The 22416-nt window shown below is 40.3% G+C and overlaps 1 protein-coding gene across 1 annotated transcript in view; it reads left to right on the forward strand.

Moving 5' to 3' along the window:
* The window catches only part of ldlrad3 (low density lipoprotein receptor class A domain containing 3), a 42466-nt gene extending 20295 nt beyond the window's left edge, over positions 1-22171 (forward strand). Inside the window, exons 2-6 of the mRNA XM_082159705.1 lie at positions 5017-5163; positions 14961-15086; positions 15564-15698; positions 16339-16723; positions 21388-22171. Coding sequence (XP_082015831.1) covers positions 5017-5163; positions 14961-15086; positions 15564-15698; positions 16339-16723; positions 21388-21541 — 947 coding nt within the window. The 3' untranslated portion in view covers positions 21542-22171. The remainder of the gene's footprint in view (positions 1-5016; positions 5164-14960; positions 15087-15563; positions 15699-16338; positions 16724-21387) is intronic.
* The last annotated feature ends 245 nt before the right edge of the window (positions 22172-22416 follow it).

The raw sequence follows: 22416 nt of genomic DNA on the forward strand, positions 1-22416 counted from the left end.
AGCCCAAAAGATTAGCTAGTTGCAGCAAGGCTGGAGAGTTGGTGTGGTGGGCTATTTCATGCTTTATTAGCCAGTACAAGCACTTGAACGCCCCACCACAGCTTCATGTTCCAGGACAACTGTGGGCTCAAATGATGCAAGGACAGTGTTGCCTGAAATTACATGCATCATTTGTAATAAAGAATCAAACATATTATTGATCGAATCATAATAAAATAAAATGACATGCTATCAAACTTGACTGGCGCTGACAGGCTGTTCTGTGATGCTCAGATGCCATATGGTTGTCAAGTTTGTCCTTTCTGTAGGACTGGCAGGGAGACTCTATAAATGGCCGGGTCTGATTTCCTCTCACAACCGCTTGTTTATGCTGTCTACATATTCGACAGAACATTCCTAAAACCAAAAAGAAATCTTAAATAATTTCCTTTTCATTCTTTATGTGCTATCTATCTATCTATCTATCTATCTATCTATCTATCTATCTATCTATCTATCTATCTATCTATCTACTAATCTACCTATGTCACATAAATTGGTTGTCTGGGAGGGTAATGCTTTGTAAAAGTAAAAAAAAAAATGAACATAAGATATCTCTTTAAAAAATAAAAATAAACGTATTTAAATCTTTTTAAAATGGACTTTTGCAAATAACATTTGTTAAATTTATAGAAGTATTTGTTAATATTAATGGACCAGAGCTTAAATAGTTATATTTTTTAACTAACAACTAAAAAAAGATTTATAAATACTAACAAATATATTGCTCATTCATTGTTCGTTAATGTTAGTTAAAGGGATAGTTCACCCAAAAATGAAAATTCTGTCATCATTTACTCACCCTCAAGTTGTTTCAAACCTGTATGAATTTCTTTTTTCTGCTGAACACAAAAGAAGATATTTTGAAAAATGTCGGTAACCAAACAGTTGATGGACACCAATGACTTCCATAGTAGGAAAAAAAAAAATACTATGGAAGTCAATGCGGTCCATCAACTGTTTGGTTACCGACATTTTTCAAAATATCTTCTTTTGTGTTCAGCAGAAAAAAGAAATTCATACAGGTTTGAAACAACTTGAGGGTGAGTAAATTATGACAGAATTTTCATTTTTGGGTGAACTATCCCTTTAATACATTTATATGATAAACACATTTTAAATGGGCTTTTTTTGTGAGAAGTTTTTTTTTTCTATGATGCATTTATTGGAGAGAATAATCCTGTCAGACGCAGCACTGCTGTGAACATCATCACGTGCGCAGGACATTCCCATACAACACAGAGCGGCCTGCATAGCGTATTAAATATCTCTTGTCTTATTTAATCAGCAGATTTACAATGTCCTGACTAAAAACATTTTAAACACACATATGTAAATAGTAAGCGGCATGTAATTCATTAATATACATTTTATTGTTAATGAAATTACAGGTTTCAGTTACCCGTCATGTAATTACCACAATATATTATGAATAAGTTAGGCCGTACGTAATTGATATGTCATGTGTTAGATGAGAACCCTGCTGTCACATTTATTTATGTATGTATTTAGTTACTTACCAAGATCAGTCTTGTACAGCCAAGGGGAGTATTTCCCCTCTGACAGCCAAGCTGGGTCAAAACCTATCATCCGGTGATGACTGGACTTTTGATGCTTGTCAGGGGCAGGATGCGCAGCACTTTGACTTGGAGCAGGAGAGTAAAGGCCATTGCACACCGAAAATCGCATCCGAAATTTCTGCACGAAAAAAAAAAAAATTCGACCTCACTTTATGTCAATCACATTGCACACTGTCTACGAAACTTTCGTCCGTAATAAAAAAATTCGGATCGGGTTCGATTTTCTGCGTTTTCCGCATCCACAGCCAGTATTTTGAGAGGTTTTTTGACAATTCAGAGCCACCGTACAAGCGAACGACAAAATCCAGAATGGCGTCTGACAAGTTGATACACTTCGTCTCGCAACACAAAGTACTGTATGAAAAACAAAAACGTGTGTGTGTGTGTGTGTGTGTGTCCATACCTTAGACAAACTGCCAGTCTCTGTTCAGGATCGATTGGTTCACGGAAATTGGTGGTGGTCTTTTTAATATGTGGCTCCAGTATAGCTAGCAAAGCATCAAACTGTTCCACTGACATTCTGAGGTAAATTTTTAATCGCTCGGGATAATTTCGCAACTCCTTGATAAGGAGGTGAAACTCTCCTTCCTCTCGGCGCAATCTCTGGATTGGATGGACCCAATATTTCCTCTTTCTTTTTCTCTTTTTAGGAAGAAAGAGGGCAACAAAATCATCCTCACTGCTTGACGCGTCCATTTTGTATTTTTTGCGTTTTTTTCCGCAAATGTTTAATAAATACGCATCGGACTCAGTTTGCAAGGTTTCTGTGTGTGACGAATTTTAAGGCCGACGAGCACGAAAAAACGCATACGAAAATTCCGGACTCAGTGTGCAATGGCCTTTACTCCGGCTGCTACTCGCAGTAGAGCGAGTGTTGCCATCTTCAGTTCCCTGTGAGTGTTTAAAAAACGCAAATATTTTTGTCTGGTTTTCATCTGGTTGACGCGACAAATTTCCCGCCGCGCGCGCTCTGTCCGCTAGTGCTCATCTGTATGTGACGCAAGTGTTTGTTTGTGTGTGAGTGTGCGCGCGTGCGCACTCATTGGGATAATTGTAAACGTGCAAACACAGACAGAAAAGACATGCCATCGTGGAAATAAGATAAATAACATATTACTTAAGGGCTATTTAGTTTGTTTAATAAAATAACAAATTGTAATCTGGCGCTATAAAGAAAATCAAATCAAATTTACTTGACCTTCAAGGGGTGCGGGGCGAGCCATTAGGGGGGCGGGGCACCCCCCTTATATAATGGTAGGGGAAACCCTGTTTAGGCCTCTAGTGGTATACTATTATATTTCATATATTAGTTCATACTAAAACCACTTTATTTGGGTACCAGGAACGCTTATCTTAAAGCTGTTGTTTAAAACTTTATGATCCGATTATGTTGCAACATTCTGTGTTGAAGTTAGCAACATATTTGAGTGTTAAAGGTTATCTAGAGTCAGGGCCGGCGCTCCGCACACGCACATCACGCACTGCGCGTAGGGCACCAAGTGCTTGGGGGGGCACCAAAAAATCTGGGTCGTGAAAAATCATCACAATAGGGTACTAGTATAAATAACAAATAAAATATGTCTAAAGCATGTTAATATTGGGTTTAAGTGGTCGTTCAATGAGGCCTATTATATGTTGATCCGACGAAAATTATGTGTGTATTTAAGTGGTCCAGTGGTAGAATTTTTGCCAAGCGTGTCAGAGGTTCTGAGTTCTAATCCGCACTCATATCGTTTTTTTTTTTTTTTTTTATCAAAACCGATTATGTTTTTTAGTGGTTGTATATCAGGCAGGGACACTTTTTGTGCTTTTTGTTTTCTAATTGTACCGGAGCGAATAGAGAGTCTCTCCACAACGGATTGAAACGCGCGTCTGAGTGAAGGCTGTGCGCGAGCCAGAAACATTATGATCGCTCGGCAACGAGCACTTTGATCAGTTGATTTAAAAAAACAACACATTTCAGCGCTAGATCGACTCTTATTTAAAAAACGAATGAAATGAATGCTCTGCTGGTTAACTGGAGATGTTTTGTTTGTTTGTATTGGTACATTCGTGCCGCGAGATGTTTCAAAAGTGGTGGGGACATGTCCTACCCGCAAATTACGCCTATGCGTATGCATGTCCAGGGGCGTCGCTATAGTAGTGCAAAAGATCCGGGGCTTTAGCCCTGCATGGCTAAAATCTTTTTTTTTTTTTTTTTTTTACTTTGAAACTGCAATTAGAAGAAAAAAAACCCGCACAATCTCAGTGTTTGTATATTTTCATATTCACAGAGTTGTCAAATTATGTACAGAATTATTATATTGTGCCTGACCTTTGCACTTTTAACTTTCTGTGTTTACATTGTTCAGTTCCAAATCTGTGTTTTTAGTAATTGTGGTGGTATTTGGTATTTATAATTTTAACCTTTATATTATTTATTTCTTTTCATGTTTGGTGCCATTGTTAATGTAAAATTATTTATTTGCAGCAGTTATTTTGGAAGTAAAGAGAACCTAACTAAGAAATTCTGAATGGTTGTTATTCCCTTGGTGGGGGGGTGGGGGTGGTGGGGGAGTGGGGGGAGTGGGGGGGGTGGGGGCACCACCAAGCATTTGTGCTTAGGGCACCCAAATGGCTAGCGCCGGCCCTGTCTAGAGTACATGCTTGTGCTTAAATACACAGTAGGTACGTTTCACTGCAGAGGTTATTCAGCAGTAACAACATCGTAGCTTGATGATCCCGTGAAGGAGTGTGGAATCATGGGAGTCGTCATCTTCACCTTCACAGAAGGTGATCATTCATGATATCTGCAATACATTTATATTGGTTCTGTTCTGTTTACCCTATCACTGCTCTCCCTGCTCTTATCTAAGCTAGGCTGCATGGATGCGCAGGGAGTTCTTGCCCAGAACAGAACCACATCGCCAATCCAATCCAAGTTCAAGAGAGCGAATCAGAGAGAGAGAGAGAATGCCTTGGCTTTTGCCACCATTCAGATTTAAACACTGCCCCCTTTTCTGTACCATGAGATTACAACAACCCGAAATACTTAAATAGATCACTGAATAAGTAAATAATATTTGTGTATGACTGTAACGACCCATGTCTTTAGTGGGGTTTCCCCAGTGCTAGCTGGATTACATCAACGACACCTGCTGCTTACTTCCCTTTGGGCCTTTAAAAGAAGCAAGACGGATGCCAGAGGGGGCGGCCTATTTGATAAGTTTACTTTTGTGATTTGTTTGGTTGTTTCGTTTTGCACACACCACTATGCTACAGCACATTATATTCCCATGTATTAATTTAGCATTACACAACTGATGCCTGTGTCTGGAATCTTGTTTCTAGAATTCGTTTCACCAGTCATATAATCTTCAATATAAAGATTGTAAATACAATCGTCTCTTTTCTTCAGATTGCCAGCTTCTTCCTGGAAATAACTTTACGACAGAGTGCAACATTCCAGGAAACTTTATGTGTGGGGATGGCGAATGTATTCCTGGAGGTTGGCAGTGTGACGGCTTTCCAGACTGCGTCGACAAGAGTGACGAGAAGGGTTGCCGTAAGTCTCACTTTCACTGCACACGGAGCTGGACAATTATGAATGTTTATTCCTCCCTTGGCTCACAAAATCATTGCTTATGCACCAATTAGCTCAAAGGGAGTTATGTATAATTAATTGTGATAAATATTGGTATTAGCTATATATAAAGATTTTTTTTTTTCCTGGCCATGGTAATTCACTTTTCTTATTACACAGCGCTCGGAAATGCTTGATTCTGATTGGTCAGATGCAACATTATGAAGCCATTTATTCCCCAATAGTGACTGTCATCAATAGCAATGCTGTATAATGACCAATCATCCGGATTTTTGAGGCTGGTGCTTCATTCATGTCTCGTATCACACCGCAGATGCGCTCTCTCTCGTTTCATTCAAACGCAGTTGCTGCCATCTGTCGCCTGGATTTTAAATTAATTTGGAGGACTTGGAGTAAAATGAAATGAGGATTTTGATAAATAGTAGGTCTCTGGTAATATTGTTGTAGTGTTTGTCTTGTTGCCAGAATGATTGTTTTGTACACAATGGGAATTAATACAACATGCTTATGATTAAACTAAAATGAAAAAAAGAATTAATAAAAAAAAGTTTTAATTCATGGACACACAATCTTTACTCTGCATGTAGTGCAGGTGTTACGATCACTACATTTCCCATCATCCTCCCTGGCCCTCACCTGCATGCTCTTCCTCTGTTCATTGTTCAGCTGTATCTTGTTAGTTTCCATGGTTACTGTCATTGAGTTAATTTGCCCCAGCTGTGTCTTGTTTCCCTGATCTGTTCTCTGTGTATTTAAGCCCTCTGTTTCTCCATTTCTTGTCTTGTATCTTTTACTTTAAATTGATGTGTGGTTATGTTTCCTGGTCTTATTTCTGAATTAAAGTATCCTATTGAATCTAATTCGTCGTGCGCTTGATCTCAACCACCTCAGCCGTGACAGAATACAAGACCAATATCAGTTTATTTTTTGCGGTGTTTTCTTTCTTTTGTTTTTCTCCATGGACATTCCTGCTGTTGCCCCGCTATGCCTGGAGCAGAAGGACCGCTCGCTGGAATCTTACACCACGGAATTCTTGGAATTGGCGTGCCTAACGCACTAGCGGTCCCGGGCACGCCTCCCAGGGAGCGGTCCTTGTGAAGATTTCGCCGCATGTGTGGAGTGAGTGCTGGTAAACAACAACTCCGCATTCACCAACGGGCCTCGCAGAGCCTACCAACACCCCTCCGCCAAATCCAGAGTCTCGTCCTGCCGAGTTCACCCTTCCAGAGTCTCGTCCCGTCGAGATCACCCTTCCAGAGTCTCGCCCCGTCGAGACCGCCCTTCCTGAGTTTCTTCACGTCAGTCCTGCCGATCCTGAGTTTCTTCACGTCAGTCCTGCCGAGCTTGAGTCTGAGGCTTTTCACGTCATGCCTGCTGAGCCAGAGACTGAGCCTGAGCCTGTTCACGTCATGCCTGCCGAGCCAGAGACTGTTCAGGCCAGGTCAGCCGTGCCTTTGTCTATGGACAAGGTGGTTGCTGCACCTGAGACAGTTCCGGATGATGCAGCACTCATGATAGTCGCCACAGCTATTTTGTGTGTTTGGGCAGATGGCTGTCGCCACGCCTGAGCCCTTGTCTCTGGCCAAGATGGCTGATGCCATGCCTGAGCCCTCATCTCCGGCCAAGATGTCCGCCGCCTTGCTTCCCGAGCCCTCGGCCAAGATGGCCGCCGCCTCCACAAGGGTCGTCTCTGCCATGGGCGCCTGAAGGGTCGTCTCCGCCAAGGCCGCCTGAAGGCCTGGCTCTGCCCAAGTCCCCCGAGCTGCCCGGTTGCACCATCTACGGCGCGAGGACGCACCTATTTTATTTTAGCTAATTTAGGTCTAGAACATATAGAGCTCAATTTTATTGTAAATGCCAATAGTTTAGAGTGTGTGGTGTGTGTGTGTGTGTGTGTGTGTGTGTGTGTGTGTGTGTGTGTGTGTGTGTGTGTGTGTGTGTGTGTGTGTGTGTGTGTGTGTGTGTGTGTGTGTGTGTGTGTGTGTGTGTGTGTGTGTGTGTGTGTGTGTGTGTGTGTGTGTGTGTGTGTGTGTGTGTGTGTGTGTGTGTGTGTGTGTGTGGTCCTCGATTAGTTCAAGAAGGGGGGATTAGTTGTGAAGAGTATTCACTAGGGCCCAGTTTGATGGCTGCAACAGTGGAGAAAGGATTGCTACATTTCGTTTGGATTTGTGTGGGCTAAAACAAACTAATGTGCAATGGCATCAGATAAGGACTCTAGGACAACAGCCAGACACCTCTTAGAAGGTGAGGAGACTACCCCAGTCCCAAGCCCAGGAAGGACAGGACTTCTCATTGGTCCATGTGCAGTTTCTGCCCTTCATCCATCTTGAAACTTATTCCTAAGGTTTAAATATAACAGTTCTCTGGCCCAGAGGCAGAAGGCATACACATTTCTAAGAAGGTTATGTTAAACCTTCACGTCAAGGTTCCTTCGTCTGTGTGTTCCAGATTGTTAAGGACCTTCTGTGCCTACTTCAGCACCTCATCTGCGTGTTTCAGATTTTAGGACCATGTTGGTGCACCAGGAGATCAGCATCCCACAGAGTTTTGTTTTCAAGGCTGTTGAAACGGATTCCGGTTCCTTTTTCCAAAGCATTGTCACCCAGCACAACCAGTGGAAGACGTCACCGCCATCGGACTGCTCACTCGACCACGTGGAGCGTAAATACCACTGCCAAACCTCTTTCCAGAGACCTTGGTATTGTTGTATATTATCAGTATATGCTTTTCTAATTTATGTTAGATGTTATAAAGCTGATGCCAGTTCATTAAAATACAAAATCTTTCATGTATTTGTTTGCATAATAAGGTTGTTCACCTTATTAGTTTCAGAAAAGCAACAGTTCATCTTTCCATAAGATAACATACTCTTGTCTATCTTTGCCAAACTTTGCCAAACCTCTTTCCAGACCTCCTCAAATCTTTTTCTTAATATAATTCATTTATTACACTTGTGTCTCCTTTGATAGTACAGGAAGAGGCTCTACAAGTTATCCAATATCTCACAAATCATTCTGATTATTCAGCTGACACAAATTCACTCCATGTTACATTATTTTATTTATTCAGCAGTCCTCTTCTTTACTGTTAACGTGAAATTAAAGGGAGGAATGAGTCATCAGACACTCTCACATTCAATCTGAGCGACGTATGACCAAAACTCACTACATTAATTTGGTGCCACGTGTGAGAAGCACTACAGCTAGGAAAAGCATCTTGGACACCTCAAAAAGACTTAGGACCTATGGTTTGTACCAGGGCTTGTGGTTATCTGGCCTCAATTTGGGAAGAACTCTGAGAGGCCCTGAATTGTTATGTGCAATATGTATCGACTACATTCACAGGGACTTTCCTGCAGAGTTTAGCTCCAACCTTGAACAAACTCACCTGCCTGTATCTTACAAGTAATCCTGAAGACCTTGGATCAGCTTGTTCAGTGCTAGTTTTCACTTCATGATGTATGAATGAATGAGGCATTTATATAGCACTTTCATATGTACTACTGTACACCCAAAGCGCTTTACAATCATATCAGGGGATCTCTCCTCAACCATCACCAGTGTGCAGCATCCACTGGGATGATGCGATGGCAGCCACAGTACAACAGCACCAGTGCACTCACCACACACCAGCTACAGGTGGAGAGGAGAGAGAGTGATAGAGCCAATTCAGTGGATGGGGATTATTAGGAGGCCATGATTGGTAAGGGCCAATGGAGGGAATTTGGCCAGGACACCAGGGTTACACCCCTGTAAACCCATGAAGCCTAGAATGCTTTTGCCTAGAATGACCCAAGAATTCATATTCTATGGACACTGCAGTGGTCATATGACATCACACTCTGCAGCACCATTTTATAAAACATAATTCAATATATAATACGTATACATACGGATGTATTGGACAGCAGAGGCCACTAAAACACCTTTGACCTTTATGCCTGAACAGGGAAATATGTGGCAATTTCATGTGGCGGTGTGCGTGCCATTTTGTATAAAATTTTGTGTGTGGCTCCATTTTGTGTGTGGCTCCTGTTCCGAAGATGCATGAGCATTTTTGAACCAAAAGAGTAAAAACCAAAACTAGGTTTAATTACAAACCTACAAACCAAAATTATTATTTGTATTACAAATGTTGTTAAAATTACTTTTACATCAAGAAAACAAATATTTAAAGCACAAAAAATAGAAACACTAGAAAACAACAACAACCCTGTTCAACTAGAATGTACATTTCCTGAAGAAAATGTGAAGTGGTGCTTGCAGTGGCAAAACTCGCCACTGGGCAGATGCTAACATAAAATAACATGTTGTGATACCATGATATACCACGTTTTAACATGATCTGAGTTTGTAGCACTTCTGTAGACAGTGCCTTCTGATGACAGAGTTTTGAGCGCAGTACTACTTCTCACCGCTGCTTCCTGATGGCTTAAAGGGATAGTTCACTTTGAAATTAATTTTTGGTATGTTTTAGCTTACCTCAAGGGCATCCAAGATGTAGGTGTCTTTTTTTCCGCAGTAGTTTCAATTTTGATATTTTTAGGTCAAACCGTTCTTGTCTGTCAGTCATATAATGCAGGTCTATGGTCACTGTCTCAAAGAGCATGCACAGAGTCCAAATTAAAACAATTCCCCGTCGTCCAAATTAAACAATTCCCCATCGTAAGTACACATTGATGACCTAAGACACGAAACGAGCGGTTTGTGTGAGAAAACGAACAGTATTTATATAGTTTTTACCACTTATACACAGCCATGTCCAAGTGACCTGATCTGACGTGTACGCAGACTGGTGCATAGATATATACACACTAGATGTCACCTTGTCTACAGCAGTTCATTGGAACGAATGTCTTTAAGGCGACATCTAGTGTATATATCTATGCACCAGTTTGCGTACACGTCAGATCAGATCACTTGGACATGGCTGTGTATAAGTGGTAAAAACTATATAAATACTGTTCGTTTTCTCACACAAACCGCTCGTTTCGTGTCTTAGGCCATCAATGTGTACTTACGATGGGGAATTGTTTAATTTGGACGACGGGGAATTGTTTTAATTTGGACTCTGTGAATGCTCTTTGAGATAATGACCATAGACCTGCATTATTTGACTGACAGACAAGAACGGTTTGACCTAAAAATATCAAAATTGAAACTACTGCGGAAAAAAAGACACCTACATCTTGGATGCCCTTGAGGTAAGCTAAAACATACCAAAAATTTATTTCAAAGTGAACTATCCCTTTAAAGGACAATTACTCTGAGTCGCCCCCCTGACGTTTCTAAGAGCAGTACAACGACGAGCGCATCAAGAATAACAGCTTCGTCCATTTGGGGAGGTGCGCGCAGTCATGCGAAAGTATAAACAAGGCTTCAGATCTATTCCACTTTACTACTAGTTACAACATTAAATAAATATGAATGAACATCAGAAGGTATGTTGAAAAATATAGTATGACTTACTGAAATCTGTATCATGTAATTGCTCAATCAGTGTTTCAACCACAGAAAGACATCAATAAAACAGCTTGTTTGTTATCAAACTCGGTTTAAGACCAGGCAATTGAACCAAGTGTAAAAGCACCTTAAAAGAGCCTTCCAGGACTTTGAGTAAGGAACTTTGGATCTGCTCTGGTCGTGGCTCCTTTAAAAGTGCATTGAAAAATGGTTACCTACATGGACATGGTTTCATTTCTTGTAACAAATATAAAGCTACAATATGACATGCATTTTTCATATTGACATTTATTCTAAAAATAATAGTGCTTGAATGCTAGCTTAATTTGCAAATAGTGTAGTATTGTAATATATTCAACATATACTTACGCAAAGCATGGTAAAACACAAAATTGTGAATTAAAGATAGACTCATTCAGGAAAAAAGCTTGCATCTCCAAAATTCTGCACAGGTGTGTAAACAGTCCAAAAAAAAAAAAAACCTTGGTCCTTGGAAGTTCAAGTTGGAAAAGAGGACATTTAAAACAACCGCATGGACACAAAGTGGTTGCTGCCCCTTCCTTGTATGACCTCACAACATGGAGAGGATGGTAATTATCAATGGAGTCAATGACAGTAGTGGGAATGACACAGCATGCAAAATAGTGTCTTTTGAAACCTACTGTGTCACATTTCCTAACAATGAACTTGATGACAGACTCAAAAACCACAATCTTCTGAATTGTTCCAAACTGAGGGTTCACCATCTGGAGAATGAGACACAAGGAGGGTCATTCCTGGACAAAATTCTGTCCCTTTCACCCAAGAGGGTATGTACACTTCAGCCAATGATGGAGTGGCAGACTTGATCAAATCCCTCAATGGAAGCAAGTGGATTAGTGCAAACAGGACCAAGTTCTTTGTGATGTGTAAATATGTGTTCAGACTAACAAAGCAACAGTTGATGCCTGAAGGCCATTGTTTTGCAAAGGTTTCTGAAGTTGCACGTGACGTGGGCAAGCCTTTTTAAAAAAACATGCTTGGCCTCAAAGCGCATGGACCAGTAGTACACCAGAGGGCGCAGTCTCCTTATGGAACCTGGATAATGCAGCATAAAATTATGTTTTGGCTTAAGACGTCTATCAGGGAAGAGTTCTAGGAAAAGGCTGTGGTGCTTCAATGTCATCAATCTCAGATGTCTGACAAATAATACTGCATCTTCTGATAAGGCTGGAGAAAAAATATATTCCATACAGTTCAACAAAAGCAGCCAGAGCTCCCAGTATTTGTTTCCCTCTGGAATGAGATCTCCTATCATCAAAGGAAGTATCACCACATTTGTGCTGCTTTCTGCTTCATTGAACTGTGGTACTTTTAGTTCTTGAGGTCGGATTGTGGATGGCTTGTTGGCACAGTCACAGAAGCCATAATTGTAACTTGTGATTCGGTAATTAACCTGGTCTAAGGTTAATACCTTCTGTTAGATGAGAGAGCCTAATACCAATTTAATTTCATATGCACCTTCTCCTTCAAGGATATTATGCATGACAGCTGGTGCTACATTTTCTGTCACATGGAAGTATTTCAGGTTGTTTAAAAGTATCTCTCTTTTTAGGCCAGTTTCTGTTGGATTACTTTGCACCAGATCTGAAAGATGGCCATCCTTATTCCTAAGCAGTGGAGGATCTTCCATTGTTTTTGTTCGCAGGAACTGTTTCTTCACATGGCACCAGCGACAAACACTGTTCCCAGATAATCTCTCTGCATAGCCAAGGATTGAATTTAGACCTTAATTATCCCCACAAATGTGGGCAACCCAAACCTTTAATGTGCCTTTGAAGTGAGCCATATCTACTTCCATTTGTTTCCAAGTCATTGATATCATCAACAACTGACTTCAGGACAGCACCTATACCATATGTTTTGGCATCATCTACTGTTTTGGCATCATCTACCTTATACACTGCCAAAAGAAAGTGAGAGTCCAGACTTGGAAGGCAATCTGGAGGAAGGCATTTAACAGTGAAATAGATGAATCCCAACTTGTGGATTGAGGTCTTGGAGCCTAGTGGATTAACTATTTCACAGTCGTCATTATACAACAGAAGAGGAGCAGAGGGCTGAGTGGGAAAAACAAAACTTGTTTTCAACACAGTGGTGTCATCCAGACTGTTTGAGTCACTAAGCTTCTTTTTACACTCCATTATCTTCTCCATCGTTCCTGGACTCTCAAGAATGAGTTTCAGAAGTGGACGTAAAGGAATCCTTCACACCTGCCACCTGTTTTACAGTCCTTGTCTGTGAGTCCCTTTGTTGAGTGTATGAGACACCAGGGAGAGGCTGCTCCACTGGCTGGACTAGGTACCCAGCTTGAACAAAGTATTTCATCTGCTTGTGTTCAGTATCCAGGCATTGAAAAGGTTTAGCAGCATTTTCAAATTGCTGATTCAGCTGTTGGCCTTCAGGAGTCTCACTTTGTAAGAAAGACATGGTCTGTCTTTGTAAAGCACCAACAATATCATAGACCAGACTAGATGTTTGCTGAACTACAAAGTTGACAGTAGATAGGGTCATAGATGATTTTGTGCTCAACTTTGATAGAAACAAGGCCACTCTGTCTGTGATAGTGTTCTGCTCTAACTCATCACATTCCATGTCATCAGCAACATTATCTTCGGCAGAATTATCTTCCTCCTCTAAAGGCTGACTGTGAGAAGTCAGAGGTCTGCTTTCAGACCTAAATGTCAATGTCTCAGGCAAGTGTGTTGACTGGCTGGATTCTTCTGTCTCAGCCTCTACATGGTGCTGGAGCAGATGTTGCTTAAATTATCTGCTGTAATTAAATTTCCTAGGACATCCGGCTTAGCCACACTCAAAATAACTTGATGAACTATGTACATTATGCATTCTCCTTAGGTGAGAAAACAAAAAACGAACATTGGCCCCAACAGTCTTTTTGCACTTAAAGTAGATAAATCCCATCTTAAATGTGTATTTCTTCACACACAACAAGCAGCTCTCTCAGGTGCTTTTTAAATTTCAGACATAGGCCTGTCTTTGGTATCATTGGTTCAAGGGATTTTTTATCAAGCAGCGGGATGGTTTCTTTATTAATTTGTTCATCTGTAAAGAGAAAAAGAGTGAAGAAAAAAGAGACAAGAAGTGAAGAATGTAAGAAAACTGGCCTACCCAGAGGCACAATGGGTTATAATGAAGTACATTTTCATTTTACCTAAATAAAGTTTACATTTAAAGCTTGGTATCAGGACATCCAAGTTCCATTCTTTCAGCTTCTCCTGTACAAAAGGTACAGGTCTTTTTTAGCTGTTATTCTGCACCCTCAGTGGGAAAATGGGCAAAGTGGCAGAGGCTGTTTTAAGTGGGCATCTTGTTTTTTAAAAGCATTTAAAATTAGACAAAATAGTCTGTATATCAAACAAATGCAAATATGAGAAATTATAATACACTTAACTTTTGAGCACATACTTAATCAATGACTGACAAAAAGACAATTTTGCCCTAGAGATACACCAATAAGAATTTTTTGGCCGATACAGATATTTTCCATTTGCTCACTTATTTGAACTTTTGTCATTAAAACACATCACTCATATTAAAGGTCTAAATACATTAAAGGGTTAGTTCATCCAAAAATTTAAATTATGTCATTAATTACACACAAACCTGTAAGACCTTAATTTATCTTCGAAACACAAATGTTACAAATGTCTTAGAACACAAAATATATTTTTGATGAAATCCGAGAGCTTTCTGACCCTTAAGAGACTGCAATGCAACGACCATGTTCAAGGCCCAGAAAGGTAGTAAAGACATTGTTAAAATAGTCCATGTGACTCCAGTGGTTCAACCTTAGTTTTATGAAGCGACAAGAATACTTTCTGTGTACAAAGAAAACAAAAATAAGGACTTTATTCAACAATTTCTTCTCTTCCGTGTCAGTCTTCTACGCGTCCACGAGAGTACCCCGATGCTTGCGTGTGGTGCTGCTGATGTAGAACACGGATGGCACTACACATTGTTTGGAAGCAGAGGAATACACACGCATGCATTGTGGTATTGTCGTTATTTTTGTTTTCTTTGTGCACAAAAAGTATTTTCGTAGCTTCATAACATTAAGGTAGATAGTATTGTATCTATTGTTTGTGACAAGTTCTGCCTGTGGGACTTGTCAAGCTTATTTATTTCGTGTATTAGAAGAAATCTTAATACAATGCTAGTCACCCAAATGACTGCTCAGCCAAATACAGAGACCCACATTTTTTCCCCTCTTTATTTCTCTCTCTCGCCTCCTCACAGTGAAAATGAAGTCAAAGTGTGCGCCCACATTCTTTGCTTGTGCAAACGGGGTCCACTGCATTATTGGCCGCTTCCAGTGTAATGGCTTCAGGGACTGTCCTGATGGCAGTGATGAAGACAACTGCAGTGAGTATCCAATGATCAGCCAAGCACAGAAACATAAACCATGGTTTTAAGTAAAGGAACGAAACCACTTTAAATGATTAGTTTAGGCCTGTATATTACTTCATTAAAGAGCTGTATTTCTTTTTCTTTTTTTTTAATGATGTATTATTGTGGAATAATTTGATTTTATGTGGGTTGCACCCCCTACTGGGTTTAACAGGTTAATCTTCAGTTAATACTGACTTTATTGAAAGGATGTTCAATTAAATTTGGGTGAGGTTAGTAGGTTTACTTCACCTTCTGCTTATTAAACAACTGCTTGGCGATACATTTACTTAAGAAATAAATTCAAATGGTATTCAAAGTAAAATTAAATATAAAAGATAATTCAATTAAATATAAAATTAAATATTTATTTTATTTATTATACTAGAAGAAAGAGAGCATGTACAAATCTATGAAATAATCTGTAAGGTAATCTGTGAATCTCTCCCACAGCTGCTAACCCTCTGGTGTGTTCATCCGCACGCTTCCACTGTCGTAATGGCCGGTGTGTAGATCGCAGTTTTCTCTGCAATGGACAGGATAACTGTCAAGATAACAGTGATGAGGAGAACTGCCTAACAACAGCAAGTAAAGACACACACTACACTTACACATCTGCACACTGAAGGCAGGTTTTGAATGACCTGTAAAATGATTTCATCAAAAGGCTTATGCTTAAATGTTTGAAATTAGCTTTGTAGCTAAAAAGTACCTGAATACTCTCTCTATTTAATGAGTTTGGCTGTGTCCATAATTCCAGACAGTGAAAAATCTTCATAAGCATAGATGTTCCTGACTGTAACCAAAGGTCATAGGCTCAGTTCCCAGGGAATACATGAACTGCTACAATGCATACTTCAATGTTTAAAGTTGATCTGAATGCAAGTGTCTGCCAAATGCATGTACATAGATGTGTAATAATAGTCATGTGTTCACTGAATGAATAATTTAATATTTACAGTAATTAGAGAAAGTTTAAACTGTGCAACTGTAGACTTTTAATAGCCACTCTATAATTTTATTGAAGAAATGTACACAAAATATATAAAAAACAACAACAACTGATTAACACGGTAATCAGGGTGTATATCTTGGGAATTTACCCAAGCGTACCTCTTTATGGTATGATTGTGTATGTTTGATTGTATGTATGTTTCAGTTTATTTACTTGGCTATTTATGTAAAATAATCTTTGAAATAATCTAAAATCATTCCCGATTCCTCCCAGAATACCCAGGACAGGACGTTGTGACTCTGGACTATCGACTACACTATTACCCCAGTATCACATACGCAGTGATTGGCAGTGCCGTCATCTTTGTGCTGGTAGTGGCACTGCTGGCCCTCGTCCTGCACCATCAGAGAAAGCGAAGTGTCCTGCTGCCACACGGGGTCTACAGAGGCGCCTGCCACCAACCACTCCTGCTGTCCCGGCTTGTCATAGTGGACAGAGGACACGTCCGTCCTGGAGGACATGAACTTTCACCCCAGTGTCCGTCCCCGTCAGAGACGTTCAGCTCAGTCCACAGTCTCCAGCTGCTCTCTCCTTCACAATATCCCAGAACTGCCATAGACTGTCCTCCAACATACTCGCAGGCTGTGCTGGATGTTGGGTATGCTTATCAATACTACAAATGAAATGATATGTCAAACTTTTCTAATTAAATATCAAGCTTTTACCACATTCAACAGTTATCCACTAGTGGCTGACCGATAGGGATTTTTTGATGGCCAATGCCAGTATCTTACAGAGCAAGATGGCCAATGACCGACTGTAGCTGTATGAGCTATATGAGAAAGTTTAATAGCATTTGCCTTTCTATAACTAATAACAGAATTGTCAAAAACAGAATAAAACAACATCAGCTGATGCCGATAATAAAAAAATGCCAAATACCAGCATTGGCAACATTGTATATCAAAGCCTTTCTAAAAGTTAAAATAGTTTTGGATGGATAGATAGATGGATATAAAGACAGATAGATAGATGATAGATAGATATATAGATGGATAGGTAGATAGATAGATAGATACTCCACCACTCCTGCGTGGATTACCTGCCTATCTCTGCCAGACCCCATGCTCTCTCGGGAGGAAGAACGAGAGACGTCGTGGCAAACGAGGTGGTCTGTTGGTTAAAATAAAGACTTTAATGGCTTTGTTCCCAAATGCTGATCCTCGCTGGATTTTGGGAGATTTTGACGTGGATTGTCGTCAGTACGTGCTTCGACCATTTTGGGATCCTGCATATAAATGGCTGAAACCTATGATTGACGCGGATAAGGAGCCTCCGGTGATCATTCATCGGCCACCCCGTCGTAGAAGAGGTGGTGTGGACGCTACTCTCCATCGGTCTTTTGACCGTGAATCTCCGTCGTTGAAAGACTCAACTCCAGTGAGGATAGCCTTGGTGAATGCTAGATCACTAGCTAACAAGTCCTTTATTTTGAATGACTTTTTAACTTTCAAGAACTTGGACATGTTGTGTGTGACTGAGACCTGGATCGGTGTTGGTGAGTCGAGTGTTTTTTCAGAAGTTTTACCACTGAACTGTACCTATTTCAACTCTCCACGGCTTACGAGACTAGTAGGTGGAGTAGCAACTATTTTTAAAAAACATTTAAACTGTTGGCGTTTGCCATCTTACTCTTGGCCGGAATCATGACGAAATATGATCAGGTCTTAATTGTGGGGGATCTTAAAGTCCCCGTGAACCGGAAGTTGCAAACTACTTCTCTCCAGTGTTGTGACGTATTTCCCAGTGAAAGGGAATATTGAAAAGAGGGCAGGGTTTTACTCTAGCGCTCCTCCTCTCCATCTCTGCTCATAGCAGACTGACGGTTTGAGGGAGTGGATCAGCGTTTTCAACCCAAGCCGTCAAACTGACGTTATCAGAGAAGGAACGCCATTCCAGACCGGAAGTAAATTTTCAGATTTTGATTAAAGATTACCACGGCAAACTATTTTTTTCTGTGTATTAACTTGCACGGATTAATTGTTCACCACAAGACTAGTAATATGCGCTAACAAAGTAAATAGGGTCAATTTTGATTTCATGCCGACTTTAATTTCCATGAGTGCTGTCCCGCCAAGCCTTTGGCTAAAGCTTTTTAAAATCTTTTGGAGTCTTTTAACGTAACTCAGTTTGTTGCAAGTCCCACACATATATGCGCTAGATTTGGTTTCATCATATGTTTTGCCTATTGGTAATATTGATGTCTTTCTCTGATGATTTGCCTGTTTTATTTGAGATATACATTTCTTGTGATTCTAAAGTGACTGTTCCAAACCGTCACTATCGGACGATTAATCCTTCAACTGCTCAATTCTTTTCTGAGGATTTTAATGGCATTGAGGATGATTATTCAATGTCGTCATATGGCCTTAACACCGACGACTTAACCTCATTGTTATTTTTAACCTGTGAAAGTATTTTGGATACAGTGGCCCCTTTTAGGACGGTTCGAGAAAAAACTAGAGTTCAACCGTGGCTGAATGCTACTACTCGAGCTATGAGGCCTGAATGCAGAAGGAAGAAGGATAAATTACAGATCTCATTTGATATTTTAAAGGAGAATTGGTTTCACTTTATTTTGATGGTCCCTTTAACACATTCTGTTGACTATAAGTAACGTTACACCTACATGTCTACTAACTCTCATTAGAGTGTTAGTAGAGGATTAGTAGACTGGTAGGGTTCGGGTTAGAATAAGTTGACATGTAGTTGCAAAGTTACTTAATAGTCAGTATAATGTCTGTTGGAGGAGCATCACAATAAAGAGTTAGCAGATAATAAACAGACAATCTACTAATACTCTAATGACAGTTAGTTGACATGTAGTTGCAAAGTTACTTATAGTCCACAGAATGTTCAAAAATGTGTCTAAATATCAAAAAACTGTTAGATCTGAACAATCAAAGTATCTCTCTAATGTTATCTGTAATAACTCTTATAAGCCAGCTGTGCTGTTCAGTACTATTAATGCTATTTTGAACAATCCCCAACCTACTTGTTAAGAGCCTTCTGCCAAAATGTGTGAAAATTTTTTACACCTTTTTTATTGACAAGATTGATGCTGTTAGAGCAAATATCTTTCCCATCCACTTTTTGATCCATTTTCACTGAGTGCTCTGCTTTTTTTAATCAGTTGAGGTTTTTAATGACTTGTTACTTACTACTGACTCAGGGGACTGTGCGATTCAAATTTTACTAGACCTTTCGGCTGCATTTGATACTTTAGACCATAAGATCTTGATTACACACTTATAATTCGGTTTGAAATCGATGTGGTTACTTGGCTAGTTTCCCCAGTTTCCTGGTTCTGGTCACCTTGCCACCTTCCTCCTTTTTCAGCCGGGCTTAGGACTGTCCTTGACGGAGTTGCATTATGAGGAAAGTCTTTGAGGGCAAACAGGGCATTCAGTTGGATGAAGATCACTTCTTAACGGACCTCATGTTTGCTGATGATAGCTCAGTCCTCGCGAACAAAGATGCTTAGGCCATGGATATCCTCTACGACATCGCCCACATTGCTCAGTCGTATGGTCTTCAGATCAACGCCGAAAAGACCAAAGTACTCTCAACGGATGGTTCCCAAGCAATCATCCACCTTGCCGGGTTAAGATTGAACAAGTGCAACAATTCAAATACCTTGGTTCGTTGGTTCAGGAGAAGAAAGTGGCATCTTCCCTCAAATGGTGTCTGTGGAAGAAAAACAACATGGACCTGCCTCAAGATGGATTTGATCAAACTTGAAGTTTTCCAAATGCGATGCCTACCCCAAATCCTGGGAATTTCGATTCGCGACCACATCACCAATGACGCAATCCGAGCCAGGTGTCAACAACAACCAGCCATCGAAGAGCAGATACAACAACAACGGCTGAGATGGATGCAAATCGAATACCACACCAACTCCTCTGGAGGAAACGACCAAGCCAGTGGAGAATCCAGCGCACTGCACCCAAGAAAACATGGATCAAGCAAATCGAAGAAGATCTGAAGGACCAGCGGCTTGACCTACAACAGGCAAGAGTAGTCGCTACATGCCAGAAAGCATGGAGACAAGTGATCAAACGAGTTTGAAATCCTGCGGCACCCACAGCAGAATACTGGTTGCGAGGTCGTCCTCCCCAAGATGTCTGCTAGGGATCAAAGAGAAGAGAACACACTTAGAAACAATGTGTTGATATTAAGGGTACTGCGTTGGCGTGGTTTAGATCCTATTTGTCTGAAAGAACTTTCTCAGTTCGTTTTGGAGACTTTACCTCCTCAACAGCTTCTTTCACGTGTGGGGTCCCTCAGGGCTCAATTTTAGGGCCTATTTTGTTATCCCTGTATATGCTCTCCTTAGGACATATTTTTAGGAAATTTGGTATTTCTTTTCATTTTTATGCAGACGATACGCAAATTGATCTGCCTTTGAAACGAAAAGATACTTGCACTTTAGCGCCACTATTGCAGTGTCTTGAGGAAATTAAGGCCTGGATGGCACTAAATTGCCTTAGCTTTAATGAAAATAAAACAGAAGTTGTGTTGTTTACGCCGGGAGGCACTTATGAATCATTACATTTGGACCTTGGTGAATTTAATCCACTTGTGAAGCCCTGTGCAAAAAATGTAGGTGTTATTATGGATTGTGATTTTAAATTGGACAAACAGATTAACTCGGTAGTTAAATCTAGCTTTTTTCAATTGAGACAACTCACCAAGGTAAAATCTTTCCTGTCCTTTAAAGACTTGTTCATATTTCATTTCAACTCATCTGGATTATTGTAATGGCCTCTATAGGTATTAGTCAGGCCTCTCTCTCCTCTCTCTGTTTTTAAATCTCTTAATGGTTTTGCACCTAAATATCTTTCTGACCTGATCAAGCTGTATGCACCGCTAAGATCACTTAGCTCGTCTGACCATTTGCTTTTAGTTGTCCCACAGGTAAAGTTGAAGAGCAGGGGTGACAGAGCATTTGCAGTGGCAGCACCGAAGCTCTGGAATAATTTGCCCCTCTACATTAGACAGGCTCAAACACTTGCTGTTTTTAAATCTAGCCTAAAAAAATGGCATTTGAGATATGTGAGAGTTGCTTTTTTATTGTGTCTTATTGTTTTATTCTGCGCTGTTGACTGTTTGTATCATATGTGATATGTGTGTACAGCACTTTGATAAACACTTGCTGTTTTTAAAAAGTGCTTTATAAATCAACTTTAACTTTGACAATAATTATAGATCTCATTTTATGAAGCTCAACACTCTTTCTGTCTGTATTTCTCTCTCCAGCCGACCATCATGGTTTGACCTCCCACCTCCTCCTTACCCTCCAGAGACTGAGAGAGAATCACCAGTCTATGAATCACCAGACTCAGCCAGAGCGGTACCGTCTCAAACCTGGACCAGCAACGCCAGCACTGAGTCTCAGCAGCCAGTGCTGTAAACCCAGAGGATGGGGACCAATCGTGCATCATACATCTGTGCAGAGTGTTCAGAAAGACCAGCGGTGATGATGGCGATGTTTGCAGGATTCACAAAGCACTTGTAGGGCATGTTAGTGGCACCATCTGGTGGCCAATGAACTGCATTACTCGTATCATAACCAATGACATTGGCAGTCAAAAAAAGCTCTGTAGAGATGGTACACATCCAGCTTTTTACTACTGCTGCAATTTGACCAGAGTAATGCAACGAGACTTTCACTCATTCCTGTGAGATTTACATAAAGTGTGGGGACAGTTGATATACTATTTAATTATTGCTCGTGTACAATAGTTCAGTGTTTGCATTCCCTGTGAGTTTGATGTAAATTGAGGAATGCAGAAGTAGTTTTTGTGAAAAGGGCCTCTGTGCCTCGTCTTTCTTTATGTTAATGAACATGTACTTCAAGCATTTTATGCTCTAATTGTGCATTATGCTCTTAACATACAGCACTGGGAACCGTTGTTATATGTAATGACTGCTCTCTTCTATCTCTAATCCAGACAGATTTGCAGTGAACCTGCAGCTCTTTCTAAACACCCTGATTTATGATATCTTAATAAAAAATAAGTTGTTAACATATGGCACAACACCAGGATAACAGAATTACATGATGAACTGATGAACCTTTTCCTGCGGCTGCAGTCAAGTGTAACGAACCATCCAAAACAATGCATAATTGAGTTAGATTTCCCATCTTTGAATGTGACTGATGGCAGTGTTTCTCCTGTTAATCACAGAGGCTGCATCACATACACATGAAATCGCATACTTCCCTATTATATATAGTAGGCAGAAAAACAATTTGTGACTAAATAAGGATTTCTGAATTCACAG

This window comes from Leuciscus leuciscus (assembly GCF_965113295.1).
Source record: "Leuciscus leuciscus genome assembly, chromosome: 25".
In the NCBI taxonomy this organism is placed as follows: Eukaryota; Metazoa; Chordata; class Actinopteri; order Cypriniformes; family Leuciscidae; genus Leuciscus; species Leuciscus leuciscus.